Below are 27,764 nucleotides of genomic sequence, written 5' to 3'. Positions count from 1 at the left end.
CAGCTCATTTCTTAAGTCAGCAGTGTGCCCGAGGACAGTGATTTTACCACTGCAGCTTCAGTGCTCACATCTTCAAAACCATAAAAACATAAAGCCCTCCTTGCAGGGTATTACGGGAAAGTGACAGCACAGAATGCACACCACCGTGGCCGCTGCACGGCAGGCACCCAAGATAAGGTGCCTATGGTTAAAATTATCAGGAGGGAAAAATGCAAATAAAACCCAGGAAGTTGCTAGTATCCATTTTATCTCTTTCAGCACAAATAAAAGTCACCCAGAATAACTGTACCGGCCACGGCCACTCCGGCTCATGTTCTCTTCACCACTAACCTGAAAGTGGGGGCTGGACACACACTTGGCAATCTGTTTAAACAAAGGTTCTTGGATTTTCACAAATTGTGAAGGTTCAATCACATCCAATATTTCTTCCAGCTCCCCGAGGAACATGACCTGGAAGTAAAAGCAAAACACAGAGCGTGACGGACCTCGTTAAAAATCCTCACAGACGGTGAGGACGAGGGGGAGTCTGTACTGACTGAAGAGAAATTTATACATCAAGCCAAACATAGATAAACTGGGCATTATCCCATGTTAGATGTTCTGTTCACAATGAACTCATGATGGGGGACTTCTTAAAAGCAAGTCACCACGGCACTGAAAATATAACTCTATCTACTTTGAAAAAATAAGTTGGCTGTGCATCAGGGCCCCTGGGAAACAGGACTTTCCCTGGAGGGGGCTCACTTCCCTACTGGCAAGACCCAGCTACCTCTCCAAGGGGAGGGTGTGTCCCACCCCCCACACACAGCAGCACACGCTGCAACTGGCCAAGCAGGTACAGCCCCCGCCATGCGCTGGGTGCTCCTCTAGCACAACCAGCTAAGAGAACCAAGTCCAGAAAACACAAATGGACCATTCCGGGAAGTTTGTAGGGTGTCCCTGTATTTTATGATCCTACCTAGTTACCTCCACAGAACTGTACAACGCGACACACGCTTGGGGCCTAAAGGCCCCAGGTTCAGAAGTCACGGGCACTGGCTCTGGCCCATTCACCTGCGCCCTCCGCAGAGCCGGGCCCTGGCTAACTTCACTATGGCTCCATTTCACGGCCAGTGAAGGAGCGCTCCCAGGCCCTCCCCGCACAGCTACAGCACACGTCAGAGGGCTGTCACACAGGCAGGCCCCGCCCCTGGCACTCAGCACCACACTTGGCAAGCTGCTCACAGCGTGGGACACGAAGCACTCACCTCTTTTTGACTACATGTTTTAGGCCAAAATTTCATTAATCCTCTAATAACCTAAAAGGAAAAGGAGAAAGAGAATGATTGTTCACATACGCTTCCAAGACAAGTAGTTTTTCTGAAGTTTTTTTTTTTAAATTATGGAAAAAATTCTTACTGGTTCTGTGAGTGAAGGGTCTTTTTCCAGAAACTGTACTATACAATAGGCCAACTGAGGAAACAAAAAGACAAGACAAAATTTCACATTCGACACACTAAGGGCTCAAAAAATGCAGTATTAAAACTTATAAAAGGATCCCAGACTCCGGTCTTAATAACTTCATGTTCAATTCATTTTAACTATGATACAAATAAAATGCATATAAAGCAAAATAAAAAGCTACGTTTTCAAGCCCAAGTCGGACACTAACAAGGCTCCAGGGGAATCTACTGGGAGGTGAGGGGGAGAGTTTCGAGGCCAGAAACACGCAGCGAATGACAAGCAGATTCGGAGTCTCGTCCACACGCAGCTTCAGCGGCATCGGGCGCCTCCTTTCTACCACCCACAGGACTGGGCTTACTGAGGTTCTAGGGTCCTGCAGGGGAAGCAGGCTACTCCAGAAACTGCACTGGCTGCCTGAAGTGGCACAAACTACGCAGGCTCCTGCGTCCGTCACAGTGAGAACCTGGAGCTCGCTATCCCATGCTAGCCCATCTCAGCAAGAATTCTTACGTGGGCATGAAATGGAACATCCCATTTCTAAAACAAAAGGCAAGACGTAGGAAAGGTTTGTAAAGATTCTTGGCCAAGGGGCCAGTGCCATGGTGCACGGGTTAACCTGCTGACTGCAGCACCAGCATCCTATATGGGCGCTGTTTGAGTCCCAGCTGCTCCGTTTCTGATCCAGTTCCCTGCTAATGTGCCCAGGAAAGCAGCGGAAGATGGCTCAGGCCCCTGTACCCACATGGGAGACCTAGGAGAAGCTCCTAGCCCGGCCCTAGCTGTTGTACCCAGTTAGGGAGTGAACCAACAGATGACAGATCTCTCTCTCTCTCTCTAACTCTGACCTTGAAATAAGTAAATAATCTTAAAAGGGGGGTGGGACGGGGGAAGACTCTTGGAGATCCACCCTCGTAAACATCAACATTTTGATGGTGTTCCAAAACAGAAAAAGAGGAAGTAATTCTTCTTCAAAAACACAGAACTTCACATTTAAAGAACGAACACTGCTTAGAAAAACATGTTATATTCTGACGCAAACTCAAAACACTCCTACTGGAGCGGGGAGGGGGTCAGAGTTTTGAGACACTGGAATTAGAAATACACGAGGTCATCCATCTCCCCTGGTGACACGCCCGCCATGCGGGGCAGTGCTGGCTCAGGAGTCAGAGTGGGACAAGACAGGATATGCCTTTACAGTAATGAGGCCAAAAAAATGAAAACAGTTGACTTCTTGTGTTTATTTCTGGGTAGAAAGTGAGAACTAAATGGAAACTCAGAAAAGGGGGCAAAAAAAGGCAACTGAAAGGGTAATTTAAAGTGAGGCTAAGGATGGAACACAATATTGAAGAACACTGAAAAATGACTGCACATGTCCAAAGATGCAAACCTGGAGACCCACACACAGCTTCTTTCATGCATACGTATGTTCATACGCAGTTGTGTGAACCAGGACAGTCACCTCCGTTCTCTGTCGCAGACTAGGCGTCTGCACAGAGGCCCCGCCCACCTTAAAAATGTCCCCAGGACTTTCCTGGGCATGGAGAAAATGACACACATCTTGATCTCCCTCGGGGAGTATTTTCAACTTGAATAAGTCCTTTTTTAAAAATAGGGAAACCGCAACAGTGAAAGAGACTGTTTTCCAACGTTTCGACAGCTTCCAGAGGCAGCTGTGGCACATCCTACCTGCGCGTGGAAGAGCGATAAGCTCCTGACGGTGTGCAAAGGGATCAACACTTTCACCAGAAACTGTTTGTGCTCGGCCTTCAGAGGTAACGCAAAGCCATTGATAATACTAGGAGAAAGAAGAGACGCGCATTGGCGGTGTTGACACAGCTACACTCACACACAGCTGCCCCTGTGAAGCTCAAACCCTGAACAGTTTATGTTTGTCCAGAACAACCCCAAACCCGCCCAGCTGCAGTCAAGACTTCTCAGTTACTTCAAAGAGTGCATTTAAGTAGAAAGGAAATTTAAAAGGAGAAATGAATTTGCTCATGCTCACCCCACCATTAAAACTAATCAGATGGCTCCTAAAAGCTTTTCATCAAAACTCTTTTGTTTTTTTCTCGCCTGCTTTTCCTCCTCCTCTTTAAATCCGACAGTTCCCATTTCCAGACGGCATCAATCTCTGCCCACCAAAGGGAGGTCACTGACAGAAAACCGTGCGACTCCCCCGCTGGGCTCACGCCGCCCAGCTGTCTCCCTCGCGTGTGGGAACCTACGCAACAGCCAGCTTTGTCTAGTCCATTCCCCTCCTCCCTCCAGGCAGCAGCCGCCCAAGAACTGCAGCAGGTACAGGGTCCCTATGAAGATGGCCAGCTCTCCTACTGATCAGAAACTTGCCTCCGCAGCTATGCCACAGGTCAGCAGCCTGGAACGAGGCTTATGGCATTCAGATGCAATTAGACACACTCGTATTTTCCCTACAGTAACGAATGAGCTGTTAGCGCCTTCAGCCATCCCAGTGGGATTACGCTCATTAGCAACGCCTCGTGGGGAACACGGGGAACAGGAAATCGTGTCTGGTAGTCAGTTGGGAGGCACGCTAGGCGCAAATGCCAGAGACCCGCCGGACAGTCAGCAAGAGATCCAAGTCAGCACGTCCCAGTGCCGCCTGCACCCATCTACAGAATGACAAACACCTGAGATGAGCAAGCAGCGAAACGCGCTTACCTTCCTAATATTTCCAGCAGTTCAGCTACACCATTGAAGTGTTCTGTTTCATAAACAAACCTTAAAAGGGAAGAGAAGGTAGGAGGATAAGGACAGGAGGAGGGAGAGAAGGGTAGAGATGGGAAGAACAACATCAGTACAGTACACTCCCGTATTGGGGGTGTACTGAATACTTCTATGAAGACATCAGCCTGGCTTACCCTTTTCCCCTCCCGCCCTCCACTTACCTTAGAAAAATATTGTTAATCTGTTTTCGGATAAATGCTCTAAGACCAAGAAACTTGCCGTAGATTCTGTGTAAGACCGTTTTTAAGTAGTCCCGCTCCCGAGGGTCTTCGCTGTCAAAGAGCTCCAGAAGCTGTGGTGAGAGAAAGGCAGCACGGCTGTCAGAGGCGCCGCTAAGGAGTTAGGAGTCCCTGCACTCACTGTCTAATCCCTTCCTTGGTGGACACGGCTCGAGGATCTCGCTGGTCTTCGGGAATCTGGTGATAACTAAATCAGACAAAGGCACAGGCTCCAGTGAAGAGACACACAACAATGACAGGCAGAACAATGGCAACAGTCCAGCAGAAAGCAGACGCAGCATTTCCTGTGACCGTCCATTTCCCAAGCAGTCACACACGCTAACCCTCCCCGTGAGGCACTTTTACTCCCAATTCACAGACAAGGAAATGAGGACACAGAAGGGTTAAGCCTCTTGAGCGTGGTGTCACAGGAGTATGTGGCAGGGCTGGGATTTGAACCCAAGCAGTAAAGGTCAAAGTCCATGCTACCAACCAGGGCAGTATGCCGTCTTCTGAGAAACAACGTACACCAAATCAAGTACTTACAAACAAAACAGACAAAAAAGTCCCGAAAACTCCCCAACCATACCCAGCCATGTTCCCTTTCTCTTTATACACCTGTGCTCACTTCCTAACTATTCACTGCAGAACACTTGGAACTTCCACGCATACTATACACGAGTAACATTTTTTAAGTCCTCAACCATATGTAATCTACTGTCAACAGAGTCAAGATAACAGCCCACGTATGCACTCAAAATGAGACCCACGCTACAGCCTCAGGTCAACTGACAGCGAGTATCACAGAGGCAGCTGAGCCCCCACCCCAATTTCCAGCTTTGATTTTGCAGAAATGAACAAACTGTTACTAAAATCTCTATGCAAACGCCAACGACCCAAAGAGCCAAAATAATCTCAGGGCAGGGGATGAACTTGGAGGACTTAGGCTTTCAAATTCGAAATTTATTACAAAGCTACATTAACTAGGACAATGTGATACTGGCATAAGTTCATACATACATACAGATCAATACATCAGAACTGAGAATCTAAAAATAAGTCCCCACATTTGTGGTCAATTGATTTTCAATGCAGACGCCCAGCCACTCTCAGTGAGAACAGTCCTTTCTACAACGCTGCTGAGACAACTGGATGGCCACATGCAAAAACTGGAACCTGAGCCCTTACCTCACCCCACACTCTAATGCACTCAAAATGGATAACCACCCTAAAGGTTAAGAGCTAAATTATAACAGAACCATTAGGAAAAAACTTAAGAATAAACCTTCATAGTCCTAGATTAGACAATGGTTTCTTAGATATGCACCAATAGCATAAGTAACACAGAGAAAAACAGACTTCATCAAACTAAAACATGATGCTTCAAACACCATCAAGAAAATGATAAGACAATCCACACAACAGGAGAAAGTGTTTGCAAACCACTTATCTGCTGAGAGACTAGAATCCAACATACGTTAAAAAAAAACTCTTTAAGCTCAATGACAAAAAATCCCCAATATTACAATGAACAAAGGATTTTTTAAATAGACACATCCCAAAGAAGGTATAAAAGTCCAGTAAACACAGGAAAAGGTGTTCCATTTTGTAAATTATTACAGATATGCATGTCCAAACAAGGGGCTGCCACGCATTGAATACCTATAATCAAAAAGATAATGAGAAGTGCTGGCAAGGACATGGCGAAATTGAAACTCTCATATATTTGTGGCAAGAGTGTAAATGGGGGACCAGCAATGTGGCATGGCAGCTTAAGCCTCTATCTGCTAAGCCAGCACCCTACATCGGCACAGATTCAAGTCCTGGCTGTTCCACTTCCAATCCAACTCCTTACTCATGCGCCTGGGAAAGCAGCCGAAGATGACCCTAGTGCTTGGGTCCCTGCACCCACATAGTAGACCCAGAAGAAGCTCCTGGCTTCAGCCTGGACCAGCCCCAGGCTTTGCAACCATTTGGGGTATGAATAAGCAGATGGAAGATGTCTCTCTCTCCTTCTCTGTGTAACTCTGCCTTTCAAATAAATAAATACTTTTTTAAAAAGATTTGTTTGAAAGGCAGAGTTACAGAGAGAGGGGGAGACAGAGAGAGAGAGGTCTTTCATTTACTGGCTCACTCCCTAAACAGCTGCAATGGCTGGAGCTGAGCAGATCTGAAGCCAGGATCCAGGAGCTTCTTCCAGGTCTCCCATGCCCATGCCAGTGCAGGGACCCAAGTGTTTGGACCATTTTTCACTGCTTTCCCAGGCCATCAGCAGGGAGCTGGATCAGAAATGGAGCAGCCGGGACTCGCACCTGCATCCATATGGGATGTTGGCGCCACAGGTGGAAGCTTAGCCTACTACACCACAGTGCCAGCTCCAACAAATAAATGTGTTTTTTTTTTTTATTTGACAGGCAGAGTTAGACAGTGAGAGGGGGAGACAGAGAGAAAGGTCTTCCTTTTGTTGGTTCACCCCCTAAATGGCCGCTACAGCTGGCGCACTGCGCTGATTTGAAGCCAGGAGCCAGGTGCTTCCTCCTGGTCTCCCCATGTGGGTGCAGGGGCCCAAGACTTGGGCCATCCTCCACTGTATCCTCCCAGGCCACAGCAGAGAACTGGACTAGAAGAGGAGCAACTGGGACTGGAACCTGGTGCCCATATGCAATGCCAGCGCTGCAGGCGAAGGATTAACCAAGTGAGCCACGGCGCCGGCCCACAAATACATTTTTTAATAGGAGAATATAAAATGGTAGGGCCAGTGCTGTGGCTTAGTGGGCTAAGCCTCCACCTGTGGTGTCAGCATCCCATGTGGGCGCCAGTTCTAGTCCCAGCTGCTCCTTTTCCGATCCAGCTACTCTGCTATGGCCTGGGAAAGCAGTAGAAGATGGCCTCCTCTCGAGGAGTAAAAAATTTTCTCAAGATTTTCACAGGGTGGGGGTGGAGCAGTCGTTCAGCCCTGCAGTGAACACATCAGTTAGCACATCCCATATCGGAGTGCCTGGGTTTGATATGCACCACGAGCTCATGGCCGCCGTTCTTGCTAACGCAGATCCTGGAGGCAGCAGTCATGATGGCTCCGGTGACTGGCTTCCTGCTAACCATGTGGAAGTCTGCATTGCGTCACTGACTCCCATCTTCCACCCAGCCAGTTGTGGGCATCTGGGGACAGAACCAGCAGAGAGGGGAGCTCTCACTTTCCCTCTCTTTCAATTCTCCCCACCATAAAGAAACTTCCACAAAATTACCATTCCCAGGTATATATCCAATAGAACTCAACGCACATGTCCACCCAAAATCTTTTAAGATTTATTTAATTTATTTATTTGAAAAAGCAGAGTTACAGAGAGGCAGAGAGAGAGAGAGAGAGATTCAGAGTCTTCCATCTGATGGTTCACTCCCCAAATGGCCTCAAAAGCTGGGGCTGCACCGATCCAAAGCCAGGAGCTTCCTCTGGGTCTCCCACGTGGGTGTAGGGGCCCAGGACTTGGGCCATCCTCCACTGCTTTCCTGGGCCATAGCAGAGAGCTGGATTGGAAGTGGAGCAGCTGGGACTAGAACCGGTGCCCATATGGGATGCTGGCACTGCAGGCAGCGGCTTTACCCACTACACCACAGTGCAGGCCTCCACCCAAAATCTTGTACACAAATGTTCATAGCAGAAACATTCACAACAGTCAAAAAGTGAAACAACCCCAAAAGTTCATTAACTAATGATTGTATAAGCAAAATGAAATACAATGGAATATTATCCAGTCACGAATAAGAAATCAAGTACTGATACATGTTTTAACATGGATGAACCATTTTCAAACATCTTGCCGAGTTAAGACATGAAAGGGCTACATAATGTATGATTCCATTTACCTGAAATACACAAAACAGATAAATCCATACAGACACAAAGTATAATGGGAAGTCACTACTAATGGGTATGGGTTTCCTTGGGAGATGTTTTGTAATAATACTGTGGTTACCAGGGTGGGCACTGTGGCTCAACAGGTTAAGCCGCTGCTAGGGACTCCTGCACCCCATGCAGGAGTGCTGGCTTGAGTCCTGGCTACTCTGCTTCCAATCCAGCTCCCTGCTAATGCACCTAGGAAGCAGTGAAAGATGGCACAAATACTTGAGTTCTTGGCACTCATATCGGAGACCCAGATGGAGTTCTTGGCTACTGGCTTTAGCATGGGCAACCTCAGCTGTTGCAGCCATTTGGGGAATGAACCAGCAGATGAAAGATCTCTCTCTCTCTTTCAGCCTTTCAAATAAATTATTGTGGTGACAGTGGCACAACTCTTTAAAGATTCTAAAAAAGCATGGAATTTCTTGAAAAGGGTCCATTTTATGGTATATGAATTATAACCCAATACACTTGCTACTCTTAAAAAAACAACTGTAAGTTCCCCATCTAAAGAGCACGCTTGGAGATCAGTTTGAATTCTATTCTGTTTTTTGAATACGATCATCACTGCAATAAAGAAAAGCAAAACACTTCAAGAGCAGGTACAGACAGTCCAGAGGAAGCTGTCCAGAGCGTAGACGGGACACATTGCTATCAAAATCGCGATCAAGGTATCCACACGCGTAACTTCAGGCCGACAGAGTGGAATTCAGTAGGCGATCGTCAAACAGGTGTGCTTTTGCTTGCTGCTTCTCTTTGAATGAAAGATCAGAGTTACAGACAAAAAGCAGCCTTCCAAAATGGCAGGAAGCGCAAGCTGGAGAGTCCTGGAAAGTGGGCAGTGAGACAGGACCTGGTTTTTGGCTCTACAATGCCTGCCTGTCACCCACCCACTCACGTAAGTCCTTGTTGTGGTCTACTCACAGCCAGTGGGCACACAAGGGGGCAGCGACAGAGGGAATGACAGCTACAGCACCTCTGCTTTCATGGAGCCTATTCTGACGGAGGATGCGGTAAGGAAACAGCACAGTCTGCAGCTCGGAGGTTGTGTGAATGCGGAGGAGACACATCTGCTCTACGTGGAGTGAGCAAAGACTCCTAGAGGGCAGGGCAGCCACGCTGACCCACGAGGAAATCAGAACTCAAGAGTGGAGCCAGGAGCCGGCGCTGTGGCATAGCGGGTAAAGCCGCCACCTGCAGTGCTGGCATCCCGTAAGGGCACCAGTTGAGTCCCAGCTGCTCACTTCCTATCCTGCTCTCTGCTGTGGCCTGGGAAAGCAGCAGAAGATGGCCCAAGTCCTTGGGCCCCTGCACCCACGTGGGAGACTGGGAAGAAGCTCCTGGCTCCTGGCTTCGGATCAGCGCAGCTCTGGCCATTGTGGCACCTGGGGAGTGAACCAGTGAATGGAAGATCTCTCTCTCTAACTCTGCCTTTCAAAGAAAATAAATCTTAAAAAAAAAAAAAAAAAAGTGGAGCCAAAGTGGGACACATTCACTAGCACATGCCCTTAGGAGAAGCCTATCAAATGGAGAAAGATACCATTAACAAAAGCTGCCACCTCTCTGCCCATTCAGCAATAAAGGAAACAGACAGGCCCTGAGGTACACATCCCTGCACCAGGGATCGTCCTCACTACTGGCCACACACAACGCTGGACACGGTCGGAGCTCACCAGAGGAGGCAGTGCACAATTTCACGATACCAGGAGAATATTCCATCTAGGAGAGCAAGACAAGTGTCCCCATGGACACAATACCTGTCTAACATGCTCAAAATGATATATAATCTCCCCATCCCATTCCTTGTTGGTTTCCTTTTTGGTGGAAAAATTTAACCTTCTGGGTTCTAGTTTGTAATCTGGCTTCTGTTTTTAAGAATTGCAAAATGGTTGAATGAGTAATTTGGAAGCAACATAAGAGAAACTTTGAGGGGGTATAGTATTAGTAAAACTTGAAACAACCATGCTTATGCATTGTTAATCTTAAGAATATAATGAAAACATAATAATTAAATAAAATTTAACAAAGTTCCCATAAGGCCCTCAAAGGAAACGCATTACCAGGCACCGAACTCGAGTCATTTACAAAGCCACAAGTATGAAATGCTTTATGCTTATGAGAAAGACACATTGCATTACTGAACGATTTTGCCTGCTGCTCTATAGAACATCCCTTTGATGATTTTGAGAGCGAAACAGAGATATTGCCTAGGCCAGAGAAGGGGGAGTGGGAGGAGCTCTGGTTTCCAACCAGAACAGTGTGCTCCGTCCGAAGTACACTCCCCAGCACTTCCCACAAAAAAGCAAAGAGAAATACAATCCAGCATCTGTAAACGCGGAGGTGAACTGTGCCAGCCACAATGCGAGACAGAGCTGTTGTGGAAGAAAAGCTGGAGAGTCCCCAAGGTGATCACAGAGCACAGACGGACCTCTCGACACACGGCTCTGAGCTCACGAAACCGCCGTTCCGAGCCAGCAGGCAGGGGTGAGGTGCGCGCTGCTGTGCTCAAGGACCCCCCCTCCGCACCTCACAGTAAACCTACGTGGAAGGAGAAGGGCAAGTGGAAAGGACAGTCGGGGTGTCCGGCTGTACCTTGAATCTCTCCTCTGAAAGCACAGTCGGGGAAGACAGTGAAGAAACCCACAGAGCAGAGGAGACTGCAGGCGACACCTGTCTGTAGGCTTGTCAGCGACTCAAAGTGGGTGACGAGAGGCGACGACTGTCTTAGGTTGCCTCTTGCTCCACTCTGCTAAGTGCTTTTCCATTCTGACAGCAGGGAGGGAAGCTGATAAGAAGCGTGGAAATTCCTACCAGAGAATCCTCGAAGGCTTAAGAAGTGAAGGCACCAGACACGCCTGACGGAAGTGTGAGGGGGCTGAACACTGGAGTGCTGGCTGAAGTCCACAGGACAGCGTACCAAGCCCCCAGATCCCTGTCCCCTGCAGTGCCCTTAGATGTCCAACCTAAGTCTGGTCTTGGAGACACCATACATACACAGTTAAGTGATTCACTTATGCAACATAATGGGATTGAGTAAAACACTATATCCTCCAGCCCATCCTTCGAAGGCTCAGTTCCCAAGGTAGAGAGCAGAAGTTCTCCTGGGGAAACTCACGGTCTCAAGAGGACAGGTCTATGGGTGTAATAGTATCTATTGGTTTCCCAATGAAAAGGCAAGTCTCTGTCCAACTGTCCCATTGAAAAACACCAGCTGTCAAGTGATACCCTTGCAAATATACACCCACATGTACACCCACATGCACAGGCTCTAAGTGGCTCTTGGGTAGACTAACTCGTATGACAATGAAGCAGGGGACCACCAGACAATCTAATCTAAAAAAGAGAACAAAACAATTACAAGGAATTCAAAGGAAATAGGTACAATATAAGGAGTAAAACAAAACTGCAAAAAGGAATCTTTAACACCATCAGAGATAAATATACTGGATTCCTGAGACAAAAACAGAATGCTGTTACATATGAATATTCAGAAGATAAAAGTTTCTGGAAATTCAAGATATAGCAGAAACCAAAATTTCAACAGAAAGACTAGCACAGTAAAATGAACAAGTCCAATGCTGAAAGTATTACCAAAAAGAGAATTTTAAAGAACTCATGAAAAAATGAAACTAAAAGTTTATTTTGCTACAAAAAATTTTGGAATCCATGCTTTTTTTTTCACAATACATGTTTTCTATGAACTTTTCTTTATTATTTATCTGAAAGGCACAGCAACAGAGAGACAGAGACACACAGAGATGTGGAGACATCTTCCATCCACTGATTCATGCCTCAAATCCTCACAATAGCCAAGGTTGGGCCAGGATGAAGCCAGAAACCCAGAACTCTGTTGCGATCTCCCGTGTGGGTGGCAAAAGTACTTGAGCCATCGCCTGCTGCTGTCCAGGTATATATAAGTAGGAAACTGACTGAGAGGAACCGAAGCTCTAACCAAGCGCTCCAATATGTGATGCAAGTGTCCTGATCTTAACCATTGCACCAAAATGCTGTGCCTCATTGAACTTCTTGAAAATCGCTGATGTATAAATTTTAAAAAATTTTTATACCAAAATGAACATTCTTTAATTCCATTGTCCCAAGTTTGAAGTGTCCTTGTGTAGAAGGAGACTAGAGAGCTGATCCAGAAGGTCCAATACACAAATAGTACACAATTCAGAGAGGCAGATCAAGAAAAATACAAAGTGAAGACAGGGAATTGTCCCAGGAAGAACCCAGTGCAATTTTCCATGGGGGAAAAAAAGCATGCATTTGCAATATAGATACGGCCCATTAGGAACTCTGTACAAATAAATGAACAAAAATCCACTCCAAAGCGTTTCAGTCTGAAGTCTCTGGACACAGGGACAAGGAGCAGATCTCAAAAGCTTACAGAAAAAGTAGGTCACTAGAAAGTATAAGGCATTCAGCTGACACAGGCCTTCTCAGTGCCAACACTGGGAGCTACCAGTCACGGAGCACTTCCTTAGGACACCTAATAGATTATGGCTTCCAACCTATAAGTGAGTAGCTAGACAAAATGTCAAATACATGCATAGGGGACGGGCATTTGTCACAGCAGTTAAAACACCACTTGGGACATCCACACCCCGCATCAGAGTGCCTGACTTGAGGCTCGGCTCTGATCCAGCTTCTTATTAATGCAAGAGGAATCAGCTGATGGCTCGAGTACCTGGGTCCCTGCTACCCACATGGGAGGCCCGGACTGAACTCTAAGCTCCTGACTTCAGCCTGGTCCAGCCCTGGCTGCAGCAGGTATTCAGGGAGTGAACTAGCAATGGAAGATCTGCCTCTCAGTCTGTCTCTATTCCCCCCTCTGTCTTCCAAATAAAATGAAAATAAATAAATTTTTTAAAGTATGTGGGTAGAATAAAGGCATTTTTAGACAAGTGATCTCAGAAAATGTTCATACATGTATGATTTTTTTTCAAAAGGTTTATTTATTTATTTGAAAGCCAGAGTTACAGAGAGGCAGAGGCAGAGGCAGAGGCAGAGGTAGAGAGAAAGAGAGAGAGAGAGGGAGGTCTTCCATCTGCTGGTTCACCCCCCAAATGGCCACAATGGCCGGAGCTGCGCCGATCCGAAGCAAAGAGCCAGGAGCTTCTTCTGAGTCTTCCATGTGGGTGCAGGGTCCCAAGCACTTGGGCCATCTTCCACTGCTTTCCCAGACCGTAGCAGAGAGCTGGATCGGAAGTGGAGCTGGGACTCAAGCGCTGGGTACTCGGTGCCCATATGGGACGCCGGCACTGCAGGCGGTGCCTTTACCCGCTATGCCACAGCGCTGGCCCCACATCTATGCTTTTTTGGGAAGCCTATAGAGGATATATTCCATCACAATGAACAAAGGAAGTTAAGTGAGCAGAGGCAAGGCCCAGAAGAGAGCAAAGGGAAGTCCCGAGGACACCCACTGAGGACACGCCCTAAGGGAAGCCACTACTGCTGGTTACAGCAGGATGATCAAAGGTCCAGGAAGGAGGCCTCCAAGGGGAAAAATATTGGGGTTGATGTTGTAGTGTAGCAGGTTAAGCCACCGCCTGCGATAGTGGCATCCCACATAGGTGCCAGTTCAAGTCCCACGCTTGGGCCCCTACACCCACGAGAGACCCAGATAAAGCTCCGGCTCCTGGTTTCAGCCTGCTTGTTGCAGCCATCTGGGAAGGAACCAGCAGACGGAAGTTCTGCCACTGTCTCTCCTTCTAACTCTGCCTTTTAAATAAAATAAACAAACCTTCAAGAAAAATGTTGAACAGATTAGCTACTGTGTGGGTCACACTGAGAAGAGCTATGTGGTACTCTCAGATGGTTAAGGGATGAACTAGTGATTGATACATTAGAAAGCAAGCAAGAAATTAATAAGGTTACTACTAATTCTTAAAAACAAGGCTCTGTAAGAAAAGAAATACAATTAGTGAGTCGGATATGAGCAATATGTATAGTCACACTAATGTAAGCACTCTGATTTTGATTTAATAGAATTTTATAATATGATGGACTGAACGTGGAGGACGGAGATCTAAGGGGAGACATATAATGGCTTATACATGGAAATCAGGAGATAGCAAACACCTAGAATTTAAAAATCAAGAAATAGCAGTAAAAGCATGCTATTTAGAAATATGGAGATAAATAAAGGAAACAACCAGAACACTTGAATCTGGTTACCCCTAGGGAGTGGCACTCTGGGTTAGGGAAGAATGACAGAACGCATTGCTATTTTTCATTATAAACCATATAAATATATTTGAACACTTTAAAATAGATATCACCAAGGCTGGTGCTGTGGCATAGTGGGCTAAATCTCCACCTGCGGCACCGGCGTCCCATATGGGCACTGGTTCCAGTCCCAACTGCTCTCTTCCAATCCAGCTCTCTGCTTATGGCCTGGGAAAGCAGTGCAAGATGGCCCAAGTCCTTGGGCCCTGCACCCACAAAGCAGACCCAGAGGAAGCTCCTGGCTCCTGACTTCAGATCAGATCAGCTCAGAACATTGTTGGCCATTTGGGGAAGTGAATCAGCAGACGGAAGACCTTTCTCTCTGTCTTTCCGTCTGTCTGTAACTCTACCTCTCAAATACATACATCTAAAAAAAAAAAAAAGGTAACTCACCTGCTCTACTCATAAGACTTTAGAGAACATCAGAAATTCTGAAGCAGGTAATCAATGAAATTGGTACTCTAAGTGTTTTCATCCAAATTGTCAATGGACACCAAAACACATTTCCGGATTTCTGGCTTTTGCACCTTTAGCTGAAAACGGAGTATCTTCAACCTGACCAAACAACGCGCACAGAGAACACAGTGCAGAATCAAGAAAGCAGAGCCCGTGGCAGCAGGACTCCAAGGAAGTGCAATGACCCAGGGGACTCTCCTCAGGAAATGGGGGGACCTGTGAATCACCAGTGATAAAGCACAGTGGATCCAAAGGTCACAATCTTAAACCTCTAGCAACTCTGACTTTAAGATCCCTGCAGAAATTCAACATGAAAATTTCAAAGTGTAAGTGATATAAGTAAGAATATAAGTAAAAATATCTCTACCAAGTCACAGGCTCTGCTTTTCCCCCTAATTCTAGGCATTCTTTTTACAAACTATGGAGAAGTCCTTAAGCATTCTACCTGATTTAAAGGAAACCTTGGAATTTAAACTTTTATTAAAAAAAGAATAATCCTATATGGTGGATGTTTGTTTTTTTTTTTTAAAGATGTATTTGAAAAGCAGAGTTACAGAGGCAGAGGTGGGGCACGTGTGGGGGCGTGGTGGGGGTCCTTCCATCCACTGGTTCACTCCCTAGATGACAGTAACAGCCAGAGCCGTGCCAAAGCCAGGAGCCAGGAGCTTCTTCCGGGTCTCCCACACAGGTGCAAGGGCCCAAGGACTAGGATCATCTTCTACTGCTTTCCCAGGCCATAACAGAGAGCTGGATCAGAAGTGGAGCAGCCAGGACTCGAACCAGCGCCCATATGGGATGCTGGTGCTGCAGGCACTGCTTTACCTGCTATGCCGCAACTGTGGCGGTGGCTTTACCTGCCAACAATCCCGCAATTTAAACTTTTAAAGCATTCAACTTGGTCAGCATTTCAACAGAGTTGTGGTAAATAATGCTTTAGTGGGATGCAGGCAGGGAGTATGTACAAAATGAACATATACTGCGCCTTGTTTCAGAAGTATTAAGAATTTCAAGACAGCAGTGCAGAATATTAAACCAAGCTCAGGGCCTCGTGAGCACCGGGTCTAGCACAACTGCACCAGCTGTACCAGCAAGCTGACTCTGGATGCAGGCGTCACAGCAGTAAAGCCTTTTTGTTAAGATTTCTGAGTATTATGTTGATAAGAGCGGCCTGATAGACTGTCAAGAGCTATCTCATCAAATTCCAGGTAAATAAATTCTCCAGTTTCATTTGCTATAGGGTCTGAGAAATAAATACAAACAGTTTGGCATATTCAACAAACTTGTTTAGAAAATAGTTCTTTGTATTTAAGCTGAGATTCAAGGCCTCACAGAATTTATTTCAGTTTAAAACTTAAAAATCTTTAACAGGTTGGATTATGTCACATTCAATTTGTCTTGGGTTTTTAAAAACACAATAACAAAAGGTCACTGGTAAGGACAGCCTGGAAGATTTGCATAATTTGCATGATAATTACAGCACCTTTCAGCTAAATATAACTGCAAATGAGAAGTACAAATTACTAAACAGCAGTCTCCAGCAGTACATATGTTTATGGGGATACTTGAATAGTATGTCTCTTAGCAACCACTGACTGTTTTCAGATTTGCAGAATGGCTGAAAGCAAGCTTCAGAAATATCCTGCTAAATTCTTGCCACAATAATCCACCCAATGAAATAATTCAGGGTCTGACGATTCGTTTGGACCTAAGCAAAGGGGAGGGGCACCTCTAAAGAAATGGCTTTTCCAATCAGGACAGGTGAAAATCATGTTTTCTGACAAGAGTCAAAATCGTTCCACAGGGGCCAGGGCTGCGCTGCCACCTGAGGTGCTGGCATCCTATCCGGGCACGGTTCAAGTCCTGGCTGCTCTTCTTCTGATCCAGAAGAAGCATTCTATCTATTCTCTGCTCTCTACTATTCCTGGGAAAGCAGTAGAAGATGATCCAAGCGCCTGGGCCCCTGCACCCACGTGAGAGACCTGGAAGAAGCTCTGGCTCCTGGGATCCTGATCAGCACAGCTCTGGCCATTGCGGCCTGCTGGGGAATAAACCAGTGGATGAAAGATCTTTCTCTATCCGTAACTCTGCCTTTCAAACAAATAAATAGATCTTAAAAAAAAAAAAAAATCATCCCACAAACCTGGGAAAATCTACACATTTACAGGCACAGGAGGCAGCTTACCGAGTTCCCTATGTGAAAGACAGACAACATTACCACACACGACACTAGCAATGTGCTCTCTGATAAATTTCTGACAGCTTCCTAATGTAAAGACTTAGCCGAGTACATGAAAAAATGCTAAAGGTTATGTACATCTAGATTTAATACAAATTACACTGAAATTTAGGAAGCCAGTTTGAGCATTCTAGAATAAAAACTACAAAACCTGGGGCGGGTGTTTAGCCTCGCAGCTGAGATGTCAGGTTTGGCTTTGCATCCCCTAGCAGAGTGCCTGGGCTCCCTTCTCGGCTCCAGCTCCTGACTCCAGGTTCCTGCCTGTGTATACCCGGGGAGGCAGGTCTACACTAGCAGTTAACTGGGCTCCTAGCACGCACTTGGGAGTTCTGGATTGAACTCCTGCTCCCAGCTTCAGGCCTGGCCCAATCCCAGACACCATGGCCATTAGGGGAGTGAACCAGCACACTCTGTCTCTCTCTCAACCCTCAACAATTAATTAACTAATTAAATTGTAAAAAACAACAAAACGTTTCTTATAAAAAAAACATTCAAAGCCCTTTAACAAAAAAACAACAGCCTGTTTCGTCTGACCCATACATAATTCAGATTTCTAGCTTTTCTTGAAAAACCAGATGATTTAGCAACACTTGGCTCACTTATCTGGAAACAAGAGTTAACAGGAGTGCATCAGCCGCAGAGCCCAATGTCAGTTACCAGTTCCCATCACTCCCTTTGGTCACACCCAGGCTATGAATTAAGTACCCCTTATCTGTGTCCTGTGAAGATCTGAATGAGCTAGCCCTGGTTTCCACATACCATTAAGTTCTATGTTCCTCAAACCAATAAGCATTTACTTTCAACACTGAAGGGAAGAAATCAGCTGGCATGCTGAACTGATAAGAATCCAAGAACGCTGGAGACCACACGTAAGACCTCAAACCAATCATGCGGAGTCCAAAGGATACTAATGATGTTTAGAAGAACAATCTGCTTTCAACTAATCCATAACACACCAGGAAAGACAGGACAGACTTCACAGACTGAAGTTATTAAAGAAAAAAACACCTTAAGAAGGTATCAAAATAAGAACTGCCCCTAATATAAGTATTAGGGACACACCAGTTTGACAATTAAATAACCACTTAGCATGTGTCAAGAATTTTCTAAATGCCTATGCAAGGGGCTTCAAAAAGTTAAAAGGAAAATATTTATCATGAAAAAACTGTGAATGGATTTCAAAATCTTTCTGCACCAAAAAAAAACTGATCTTATATTTGTGTTTCCTAGGAACTTCCTCAAGACCCCTCATATGGCCGGCGCCATGGCTCACTAGGCTAATCCTCCACCTTGCGGCGCCGGCACACCGGGTTCTAGTCCTGGTCGGGGCGCAGGATTCTGTCCCGGTTGCCCCTCTTCCAGGCCAGCTCTCTGCTGTGGCCAGGGAGTGCAGTGGAGGATGGCCCAAGTGTTTGGGCCCTGCACCCCATGGGAGACCAGGAGAAGCACCTGGCTCCTGGCTTTGGATCAGCGCGGTGCAGTGGCCATTGGAGGGTGAACCAATGGCAAAAAGGAAGACCTTTCTCTCTGTCTCTCTCTCTCACTGTCCACTCTGTCTGTCAAAAAATAAATTAATAAAAATGAAAAATAAAAAAAGACCCCTCATACAGTATTCATTTATCCAGTCTCAACAACAACCACAGGATGTAATCACTCACATGGATATTTTGCATCTGTTGTCCAGACGAGGAAACTCAGACACAGAATTACAGGTACATGAGTGGGGACGCTCCAAAAAGTCCATGGGGAAAATGGACGTAAACGACACCATGAGGGATGAGTGGTGCAGGGGTGAAGCTGCTACTTGACATGCCGGCATCCCAATTCACAGTGCCTGGGTTCACGTCCTGGCCCTGCTTCTGATTTCAGCTTTCTGCTACTGGCTATGCCCTGGGAAGGCTAATGCATCAAGTCAGCTGGTGTTTATGAAAAATGCAAGGCAATAAAAGGAGAACGTACTTGCAACTGAACTCTGTTTACTATTCTTATTCATAACATATATGCTCATTATTTTTCAAATGCAAAAAATAGACAGACATACAAAACAGAAAGTGAGGACCACAAATAATCACACGCTTCTAGACAATGAAAACAATGTCTGTTTCTCCTTGCAAAATTGTCAGTGAATATTTCTATGGTCTGAGCATGTCCCCCAGAATTCACGTGTAGGAAACTCTACCCACAACACCAGGATCTGAAGAAGCGAAGACAGCGGATCAAGAGGAGTAAAAGGAGTGGGCTCACTCTCTCTTGCCCTTCACTCTCCACCACAGGAGACCGTGGTCAGCGGCCCTCACTCAGTACTATCCCCTGGTCCGGGACATCCTAGCCTTCAGAGCTATCAGAAATAAGGTCCTGTCCTTACGCACTACCCAGTCCCAGATACTCTGCTAGAGCAGTCCAAATGGACTATGACAAAACAACAAACATTACTTTTCCCTAGAAACAACACACACCAGCTCAAAAATTACTGTTCTATAACATGCATATTTCACTTAAAAACAGATCATATGTAGCTCTCTCACTTCCTCTTTACTAACTGATGACGATCAATTATAATATGGACTATGTCAATGGCCAGTTTATTCAATCAACTCCTACTGAGGAACTTTTAAGTTGTTTCTAATTCTCTAATAATTATTAACAATGATGTATTCAATATCTTTGTATTGTGTGTGTGCATATATATTACATATATACATCTACCTTTGTGTGTACATATCTACCTGATTATTTCTTCATGGAATTTCTGGGTCAAAAATTTAAGTTGACAATACTATTAGATTTCCTTTTCAGAAAAGTTAAATCAATTTAGCATATGTATGTATGTATGAATGAGTGAATGGATTTACCTATGATTTATCTATTAGCACATCTTCTTCTGGGGTTTTACAGCAAATCTGGAAGGGTCTTTTCCACCAAAGACTGTTCTGTTCCATTCTCCTGTTCCAATACCATATCTGTTTTAATTACAATATCTTTGTAGAATGTCTTATTATCTACTAGGTAAATACCACATCATTAATCAACTTTTTCAAAAATTTGTTTCATGTACTCAGGAAATTTTTTACAAAGACTAGAATTTTCGTTAGCACCACACTACATGGATAAATTACTTGGGGGGTGGCACGACTGTCCTCGTCCTTGTGCTGACAAGTCTTCCCATCTAGATCATGTCACATTCTTGCATTTAGTCAAGCCTGCTTTGCAAAGCTTTACTGTAATTTATTTATTTATTTATTTATTTGACAGAGTTAGTGAGAGAGAGAGGGACAGAGAGAAAGGTCTTCCTTCCATTTGTTCACCCCCTAAATGGCCGCTACGGCGCCGATCTGAAGCCAGGAGCCAGGTGCTTCTTCCTGGTCTCCCATGCGGGTGCAGGGGCCCAAGCACTTGGGCCTCCTCCACTGCCTTCCTGGGCCACAGCAGAGAGCTGGCATGGAAGAGGGGCAACCGGGACTAGTACCCGGCGCCCATGTGGGATGCTGGCGCCACAGGCGGAGGATTAACCAAGTGAGCCACAGCGCTGGCCGCTTACTGTAAGTTTTACAGGAATTCTTAAATTTTGTTTCACAAGTTAGAAATTTTAAAATTAACACTGGAATTGAGAAAATAAGATATCCTACCAATGTGGGCGGATAATTTTAAGACGTGAAAAAAAGAATACTACTTAATGAGCCACTCTTACGCCAGCAGACACTTTTCAAGTCATCTCATGTGACCTCAAAAGAAGCCTACTTGCTGTGACTCCTTGCAGAAGAGGTGAGTCTCATCACCACTGCACAGAAACAACGAGGCTCAGAGCGGTTAGTGACCGCCCAGGGTGCTCCCTACCTGCCTCAGACTGCGGTAGGGATCCTGTCTTTGTAACGGAGCTGTCAATTTTAGGGAGTCTCCTAGCTCACTTAACAGTATTTCACTTATGCCTCATGTCAGGAACGAAAAAAATTTAAGGCCTGAGCAGGAAGCACACAGACTCACTAAAAGTCAAGAAAAGCCAGGGTTTGAATGCAGTTTCATCTGACCCCGCAGCTCACATTCTTAGCTCCTAAAATACACTTACAGCACACAGGGGAGTCATGCAATCCCAGGGCGTCCTAACTTTCCACTACATCATGGCTTGGAAATGGCTCGATTCTGATTCTGCTTTTGTGTTCACTGACAGAGGAATGAAAATCAGAAAAGACTGTAAAGAATACACTTAGCTGCTACAGAAAATACACTTACATCTCATGGCCACAGTAAATTACATCTACCTGAATGAGGGTGTTTTAACTTGAGACAACCACAACTCTGATATCATTAAGTATCTATAGAAAATAGAAAGTTTATCCAAAGAAAAGAAACAAAATACATGCCATCCTACCTGACCAAAGGACAAGGATAAAGGCTTATGGCCAGTAAGAGAGCCAAGCTTGGGTACAAAACACAGACAGGATCTGGGGGCACGAAGGGTGTCTGCTGGTGGGCAAACAGGAAAAGGCAAGGATGTGAACAAGACCTGACCACAGGATAGAGAAGCGGGCAGGACCTGCCAGCCAAAGGGCAGGGGAGGCATGGGAAGAGGCTCACAAGTCTTCCAACTCCAAAGGCCCACTCCTCCCCAGCAGGACCAATAAGGACCAAACCACACAGGAACGGAGCTCAGGAGAACTGAGGGAGGGGATGGAGGGCCCACCACTCTCAGAAGGTTTCGGGATCCCAGGGAAGTCAGTAAGAAGAGGGGCAGGAAGACACTTTGCTGACTGCAACGAGAGAGAATTGGCTGTTCTGGAAAAATGGGAGCTACCAGGTACCCAGGGTTTGTCCCAACAAGGCAGTCAAACGTACTGGTTGGCCAGGACTCATTCAAGTACCACTCAAGGGGCGCTGCTGGGGCTACCCATAGCACACAGTGCTCTTCTTTAGCGTCTGGAGAGAGCCCTGGTCCACAGGTCGAGTTCATCCATAGATCCAGCAGAGGAAGGTATTGAAGGCAAAGGTGGGAAAACAAGGAAGCGGCTAAAGATGTAAAGTTCTCAGATGGACTTCACCAAGTATGCTCCACTTCTCGTCTCTGACAAAACCCTAGCACAGAAGAACTCCCTGGTTTATAAGCATTTAGAGTAAGTAGCTCGTCAGGATCACCAATGTCACATGTAGATAAACAGCATTCTTTTTCACGACACATTTACCAGGCCTGGAGCTGGCACTATGGCGTAGCGGGTTAGGCCGCCGTCCACAACACCAGCATCCCACATGGGCACTGATCGAGTTCCGGCTGCTCCACATCCCATACAGCTCCCTGCGGGAGATGATCCCAGTCCTTGGGCCCCTGCATCCACGTGGGAGACCTGAAAGAAGCTCCTGACTCCTTGCTTTGGATCGGCCCAGCTCTGGCCGTTGCAACTATTTGGGGAGTGAACCAGCAGATGGAAGATCTCTTTCTTTCTCTCCCCCTCTCCCCATAATTCTGCCTTTCAAATAAATCTTTAAAAAGAAAAAAAGTTATAAGGCCCAGATAGGAAGAGAATGCTGTAAACATAGCATTTAATCGAGTCTCTATGCTCTCCTAAAAAAATGCAAAGGATGACAACACACAAATACATTTCTAACTGGTTCAATGACAGAATTCAAAGATCACTGATGAATGAATTTGTGTTGAAATAAGAAGTACTTAAAGGCATGTCCCAGTCCTCTACTCTCAGTCCTGGCTAGGTCAATGATTGTGATGAATGACTTAGATGACGCCAACAGTTAGCAAATGTAAAAAGATGACAGATGTGGGGCTGGACGCGTGGTACAGTGGGTTAAGCCACCGCCATGTGACACCGGCATTCCATCTCAGCACCAGTTCAAGTCCCGGCTACTCCACTACCGATCCAGCTACCTGCTAATGAGCCTAGTACTTAGGTAGTGCCACCCAGGGGGAAGGTCAGGATGAAGGTCCTGACTTCTGGCTTCATATTGGCCCAAACCTGGCTGTTATAGCCACCTGGAGAATGAACCAGGGAATGGAAGAGCAACCTCTTTCTGTCTCTTCCTCACTGCCTTGCACATTAAAAGGAAAAAAAAAAAGTTAGATATCACAAAGATGGAAGACACAGTGAATAAAGTGGATGGATGACAATGTAAAGATCTAAAAAGACCTCTAAAGATGAAATCGTAACACATAGTGCTATGGTTTCAATATGGTTTGCCCCTTCTGAAACCCATGCTGGAGTTTATTCCCATTGTGAGGTATTAACACGGTGGAAACTCAGGGTAACTTTAAAGATGAGGCCTCTGACCAGTGATTAGGATTAGACAAGGTCATCAGGACGGAGGCCCCATGATTAAACACTGGTGGCCTTTTTAAAGGACAGAGAGAGAGAGAGAGGCCAGAGGATATGCACAAACTCACCATCTGTGCCAGCACGTGGTGCCCTGTACCATCACTGTACTCTGTCGGCAAAACAGCAGTTACGGCACACAGCCCCACAGTCCCAACCTGTACCAGAACCATGAGCCAACACAACCTACCTTGCTCCACAATTTATCCAGTCTCTAGAATTACATTAGCAACAGAAAAAGGATTAATATACACAGGAATATTTGTCAAGCCCTCACTTAGATAAAATATCAAACTACAAAAACAAACAAGAAGGGGGACATGGTGATGTGGCATACCGGGTTAAGTCTCTGCCTACAACCCTGGCATATGGGTGCTGGTTTGAGTCCTGGCTGCTCCACTTTCAATCCAGTTCTCTGCTAACATGCCTCTGAAAGCAGGGGAACACGGCCCAAATGCTTAGGCCCCTGTACCCATGTGGGAGACCTAGAGGAAACTCTTGGCTCCTGGATTCAGATCGAATCAGCTCCTTCCATTGCTGCCACTTGGGGAGTGAACCGGCGGATGTAAGACCTCTCTCTCTGTCTCTTCCTCTCTCCATCTGTAACTCTGTCTCTCAAATAAATTAAATAAATCTTTCGGGGGGAGGGGAACATGCCCTAACAGCAACATGCATAAAGCTCAATCAAGTCAATCAAGAACACAAGGGTTTTTTGGCTTTTTAAAAAATTTATTTATCCATTTGAAAGGCACAATTGCAGAGGCAGAGACAGAGGCAGAGAGGGAGAGAGGGAGAAAGGGAGGGAGGGAGAGCGAGAGAGATCTTGTCAGTGGTTCACTCCTCGAATGGCTGAGTGGCCAGGGCAGGGCCAGGCCAAAGCCAGGAGACTGGAGTTCCAAGCAGGTTGCTTATGTGGGTGCAGGGGCCTAAGCACTTGGGCCATCTGCTGCTGCTCTCCCAAATGCACTAGCAGGAAGTGGAGCAGCTGGGACTCAATCATACAGGCTGCCAGCACCTGGCAAGTTCTTAACCCTCTGGGCCATCACGCTGGACACAAGAACCCAAGTTTGACATCGGTTGTCCACATCATACAACAGGAAGAAATGCTAATGAGACGTTCCCTTTAAGAAACCTTTGAGACACCCAGACAAGGGAATGGAAAACCCAGCTCTAGGCCGTGCTGGACCGAGCAGGCTCAGAGCGCTCACTCTGACCTAAGTGTTGACATGAATGGAAAACCCAGCTCTAGGACGTGCTGGACTGAGCAGGCTCAGAGCGCTCACTCTGACCTAAGTGTTGTACATGAAGACACATGGACACATCCAGAACATGCTGGAGGCCTCAAGAAGTGACAAATGCAAAAAGGCTGACTCAGCACTCAGTCTAGAGCAGAGAACTGATACTCAGCAGCTGTTGGGCTTGATCCAGAAAGCAAATGGGCTGAGTTCATCCTAAAGAGAATTTATCAGCATCAGAAAATGTGACATAAAAATCTAGATTTCTGTTTCCCAAAGAGGAGGGGGAGAAAAGACTGGTAATAACCAAATAAGGGGGGAGCCAAGGCCACCTTTAATAGGCACCAGTCTACCTCCTCTGTGGACACCTGGATACCAGACTTACCACTGACCTAGAGAAAAACATGTGAACACAAAACCAGTTTTCCAACACCCGAAAGGTTATTTCTGGGCTAGCAATATACTGAGACCACTCTGGGAAAACCAGGCCTCAATATAAGGAGGCTCAACATAAAAAGAACTTTCTAACAAAAACGGAAAACCTGCCTAAGTGCATAGCTTTCCTTCACTGAGAAGTGCCTCAGAGGAGACTGAATCACTGGATAAAGAACCGGAACGTGCAACCCCAAAGTCCTTTCCAAGCCTAGATGTGCCGGATGTTCCTGTCGCGGGCTTTACCGTCTTCAGTATCTGTCCACCAGGAAGCGCACGCAGGGCTGGCCCTGCAGACTCCTGTGTAAGCACCGGCCTCAGCACGTGTTTCCATGTCAGCTAAACACAGGCTCTTCTGCAGCATCACTCTGTCATTCCCGCAGGCATACTCATTTGCCAAACATATGAGAACCCGCCACTTCATCCGTGTCAACACAAGGGCTACACAAAAGCCAAACTAAACAAACTAAACAAACGCGACGCTATCAAACTCAGAAGCTTTTGCATAGCAAGGGAAACAACAGGGTGAGGAGACATCCAACAGAACGGGAAAAAATATTTGCAAACCACCATTCTGACAAAGGATTAGTATCCTGAATAAATCAGCTACTCCAAAGGCTCAACAACAAAACCACCAATCCAGCTGGGAAACGTAAAAGGACTTCAAAAACAGCTCTCCAAAGAAGAAACACAAATGGTCAACAAATACATGTAAAAATGCTAGCCTCACAAGCCACCAGGGACATGCAAATCAACACCACAATCAGGTATCACCTCACCCCTGTCACTGGCTAAAATCCAAAACACAGAGTAACAAATGCTGGCGAGGATGTGGACAAAGGGGAGCACGTCCACACTGCTGGTAGGAATGTGAGTTAGTGCAGCCACTGTCAAAAACAGTGTGGAGATTTCTTTAAAAACTAGAAACAGACTTGCCGCATGATCCCACAATCCCACTGCAGGGTATTTACCCAAAAGACTTGAACACAATGTGTCCAAGAGACACCTGCACCACCATGTTTATGGCAGCAGTGTCCACAATAGCCAAAATTTGGATTCAACCAAGGTGTCCATCATCAGATGCATGGATAACAAAATGTGGCACTGATGCACAATGGAATATTATTCAGTTATAAATTAAGAATGAAATTCTACCATTGCAGCAAATGCACACAACTGGAGGACATCTTGCTGAGTGAAATAAGACAGACCAAGAAAGACAAATACTGCATGTTCTCCCTTATATGTGGGAGCTAAAATTCAAAAATCAACAACAACAACAACAACAACAAAAAGTTTGTGTGTATCAGTTGCTGCAAATATAGTTTTTTTTATTTAAAGATTTATTTGAAAGGCAGAGTTACAGAGAGGCAGAGAGTCTTCCATCCACTGGTTCACAACCCAGATGGCCACAACAGCCTGAGCTGAGCTGATCTGAAGCCAGGAGCCAGGAGCCTCATCCGGGTCTCCACATGGGTGCAGGGGCCCAAGGACTTGGGCCATCTTTCACTGCTTTCCCAGGCCATAGCAGAGAGCTAGATCGGAAGTGGAGCAGCCAGGACTCAAACCAATGTCCACATGGGATGCCGGTACTGCAGGCGGCGGCTTTATCTGCCACAGTGCTGGCCCCACAAGCATAGTTTTGTAAAACTTTGTTTTATACCTTTGTCAAACCAATGGTTAAGAATGTTACACTACTCTTGGCCGGCGCCATGGCTCCCTTGGCTAATCCTCCGCCTGCAGTGCCGGCACCCCGGGTTCTAGTCCCAGTTGGGGTGCTGCATTCTGTCCCAGTTGCCCCTCTTCCAGTCTAGCTCTCTGCTGTGGCCCAGGAAGGCAGTGGAGGATGGCCCAGGTGCTTGGGCCCTGCACCCGCATGGGAGACCAGGAGGAAGCACCCAGCTCCTGGCTTCGGATCGGCGGAGTGCGCCAGCCGTAGCAGCCATTTGGGGGGTGAACCAATGGAAAAGGAAGACCTCTCTCTCTGTCTCTCTCTCTCACTGTCTAACTCTGCCTGTCAAAAAATAAAAAAGAAAGAAAGAATGTTACACTACTATAGTTTTAATGATCTGGGATTACTTTAAAATTTACTGTATATGGGTGAAATGGTCATTTTCCATTCAATTACTGTTTATAGCCTTTGTCTATATTCCCTCTAAACTATGGTTTTTTTGCTTTTTACTTGTTAAACTTCTTAATTTGCAAAGTATTAAGCCTTTTTACTATAATGCAAATTTAAAATAAGTTATCTCAAAAATTTAAAAAAAGGGAAGAAGGAAGAAAGATAAAAGGGTGGGGAGGGGGGAGGGAGGGAATAGCATGATGTTCTTAGAATTCTATCTACAAAGCACACAGAATCTGTTAAACACTAATTAAAAATTAAAAACAAATAAATCTTTAATAAAAAGAGGCTCCTCCTCTCTTGTCACTTCAGGCAAAGTGAAGGAACTCACAAGCAGCATTGGGGCGTCATGGACAGAAAACCAAAATAGGAAATGTGCTGGGGCAAACTTGATCATCTTTTCAGACCTCAGTTTATTCACCTAGAAAATGTGCCTTAAA

The 27,764-nt window shown here is 45.9% G+C and overlaps 1 protein-coding gene across 3 annotated transcripts in view; it reads right to left on the bottom strand.

Moving 5' to 3' along the window:
* PPP2R5E (protein phosphatase 2 regulatory subunit B'epsilon) overlaps positions 1 to 27,764 on the bottom strand; it is a 177,400-nt gene that overhangs the window by 16,300 nt on the left and 133,336 nt on the right. For all 3 annotated transcript variants that reach the window (XM_089322682.1, XM_070065059.2, XM_070065058.2), the window contains exons 6-11: positions 4,347 to 4,477; positions 4,120 to 4,179; positions 3,130 to 3,238; positions 1,399 to 1,452; positions 1,248 to 1,298; positions 331 to 450 (exon numbers count right to left, since the gene is read on the bottom strand). In XM_089322682.1, coding sequence (XP_089178808.1) covers positions 331 to 450; positions 1,248 to 1,298; positions 1,399 to 1,452; positions 3,130 to 3,238; positions 4,120 to 4,179; positions 4,347 to 4,477 — 525 coding nt within the window. The remainder of the gene's footprint in view (positions 1 to 330; positions 451 to 1,247; positions 1,299 to 1,398; positions 1,453 to 3,129; positions 3,239 to 4,119; positions 4,180 to 4,346; positions 4,478 to 27,764) is intronic.

Source organism: Oryctolagus cuniculus, chromosome 20 (assembly GCF_051225735.1).
Source record: "Oryctolagus cuniculus isolate XC-2025 breed Fujian yellow rabbit chromosome 20, ASM5122573v1, whole genome shotgun sequence".
Lineage (NCBI taxonomy): Eukaryota > Metazoa > Chordata > Mammalia > Lagomorpha > Leporidae > Oryctolagus > Oryctolagus cuniculus.
The sequence above is the reverse complement of the archived record's forward strand: the minus strand, read 5'-3'. Positions and strand labels throughout refer to the sequence as shown.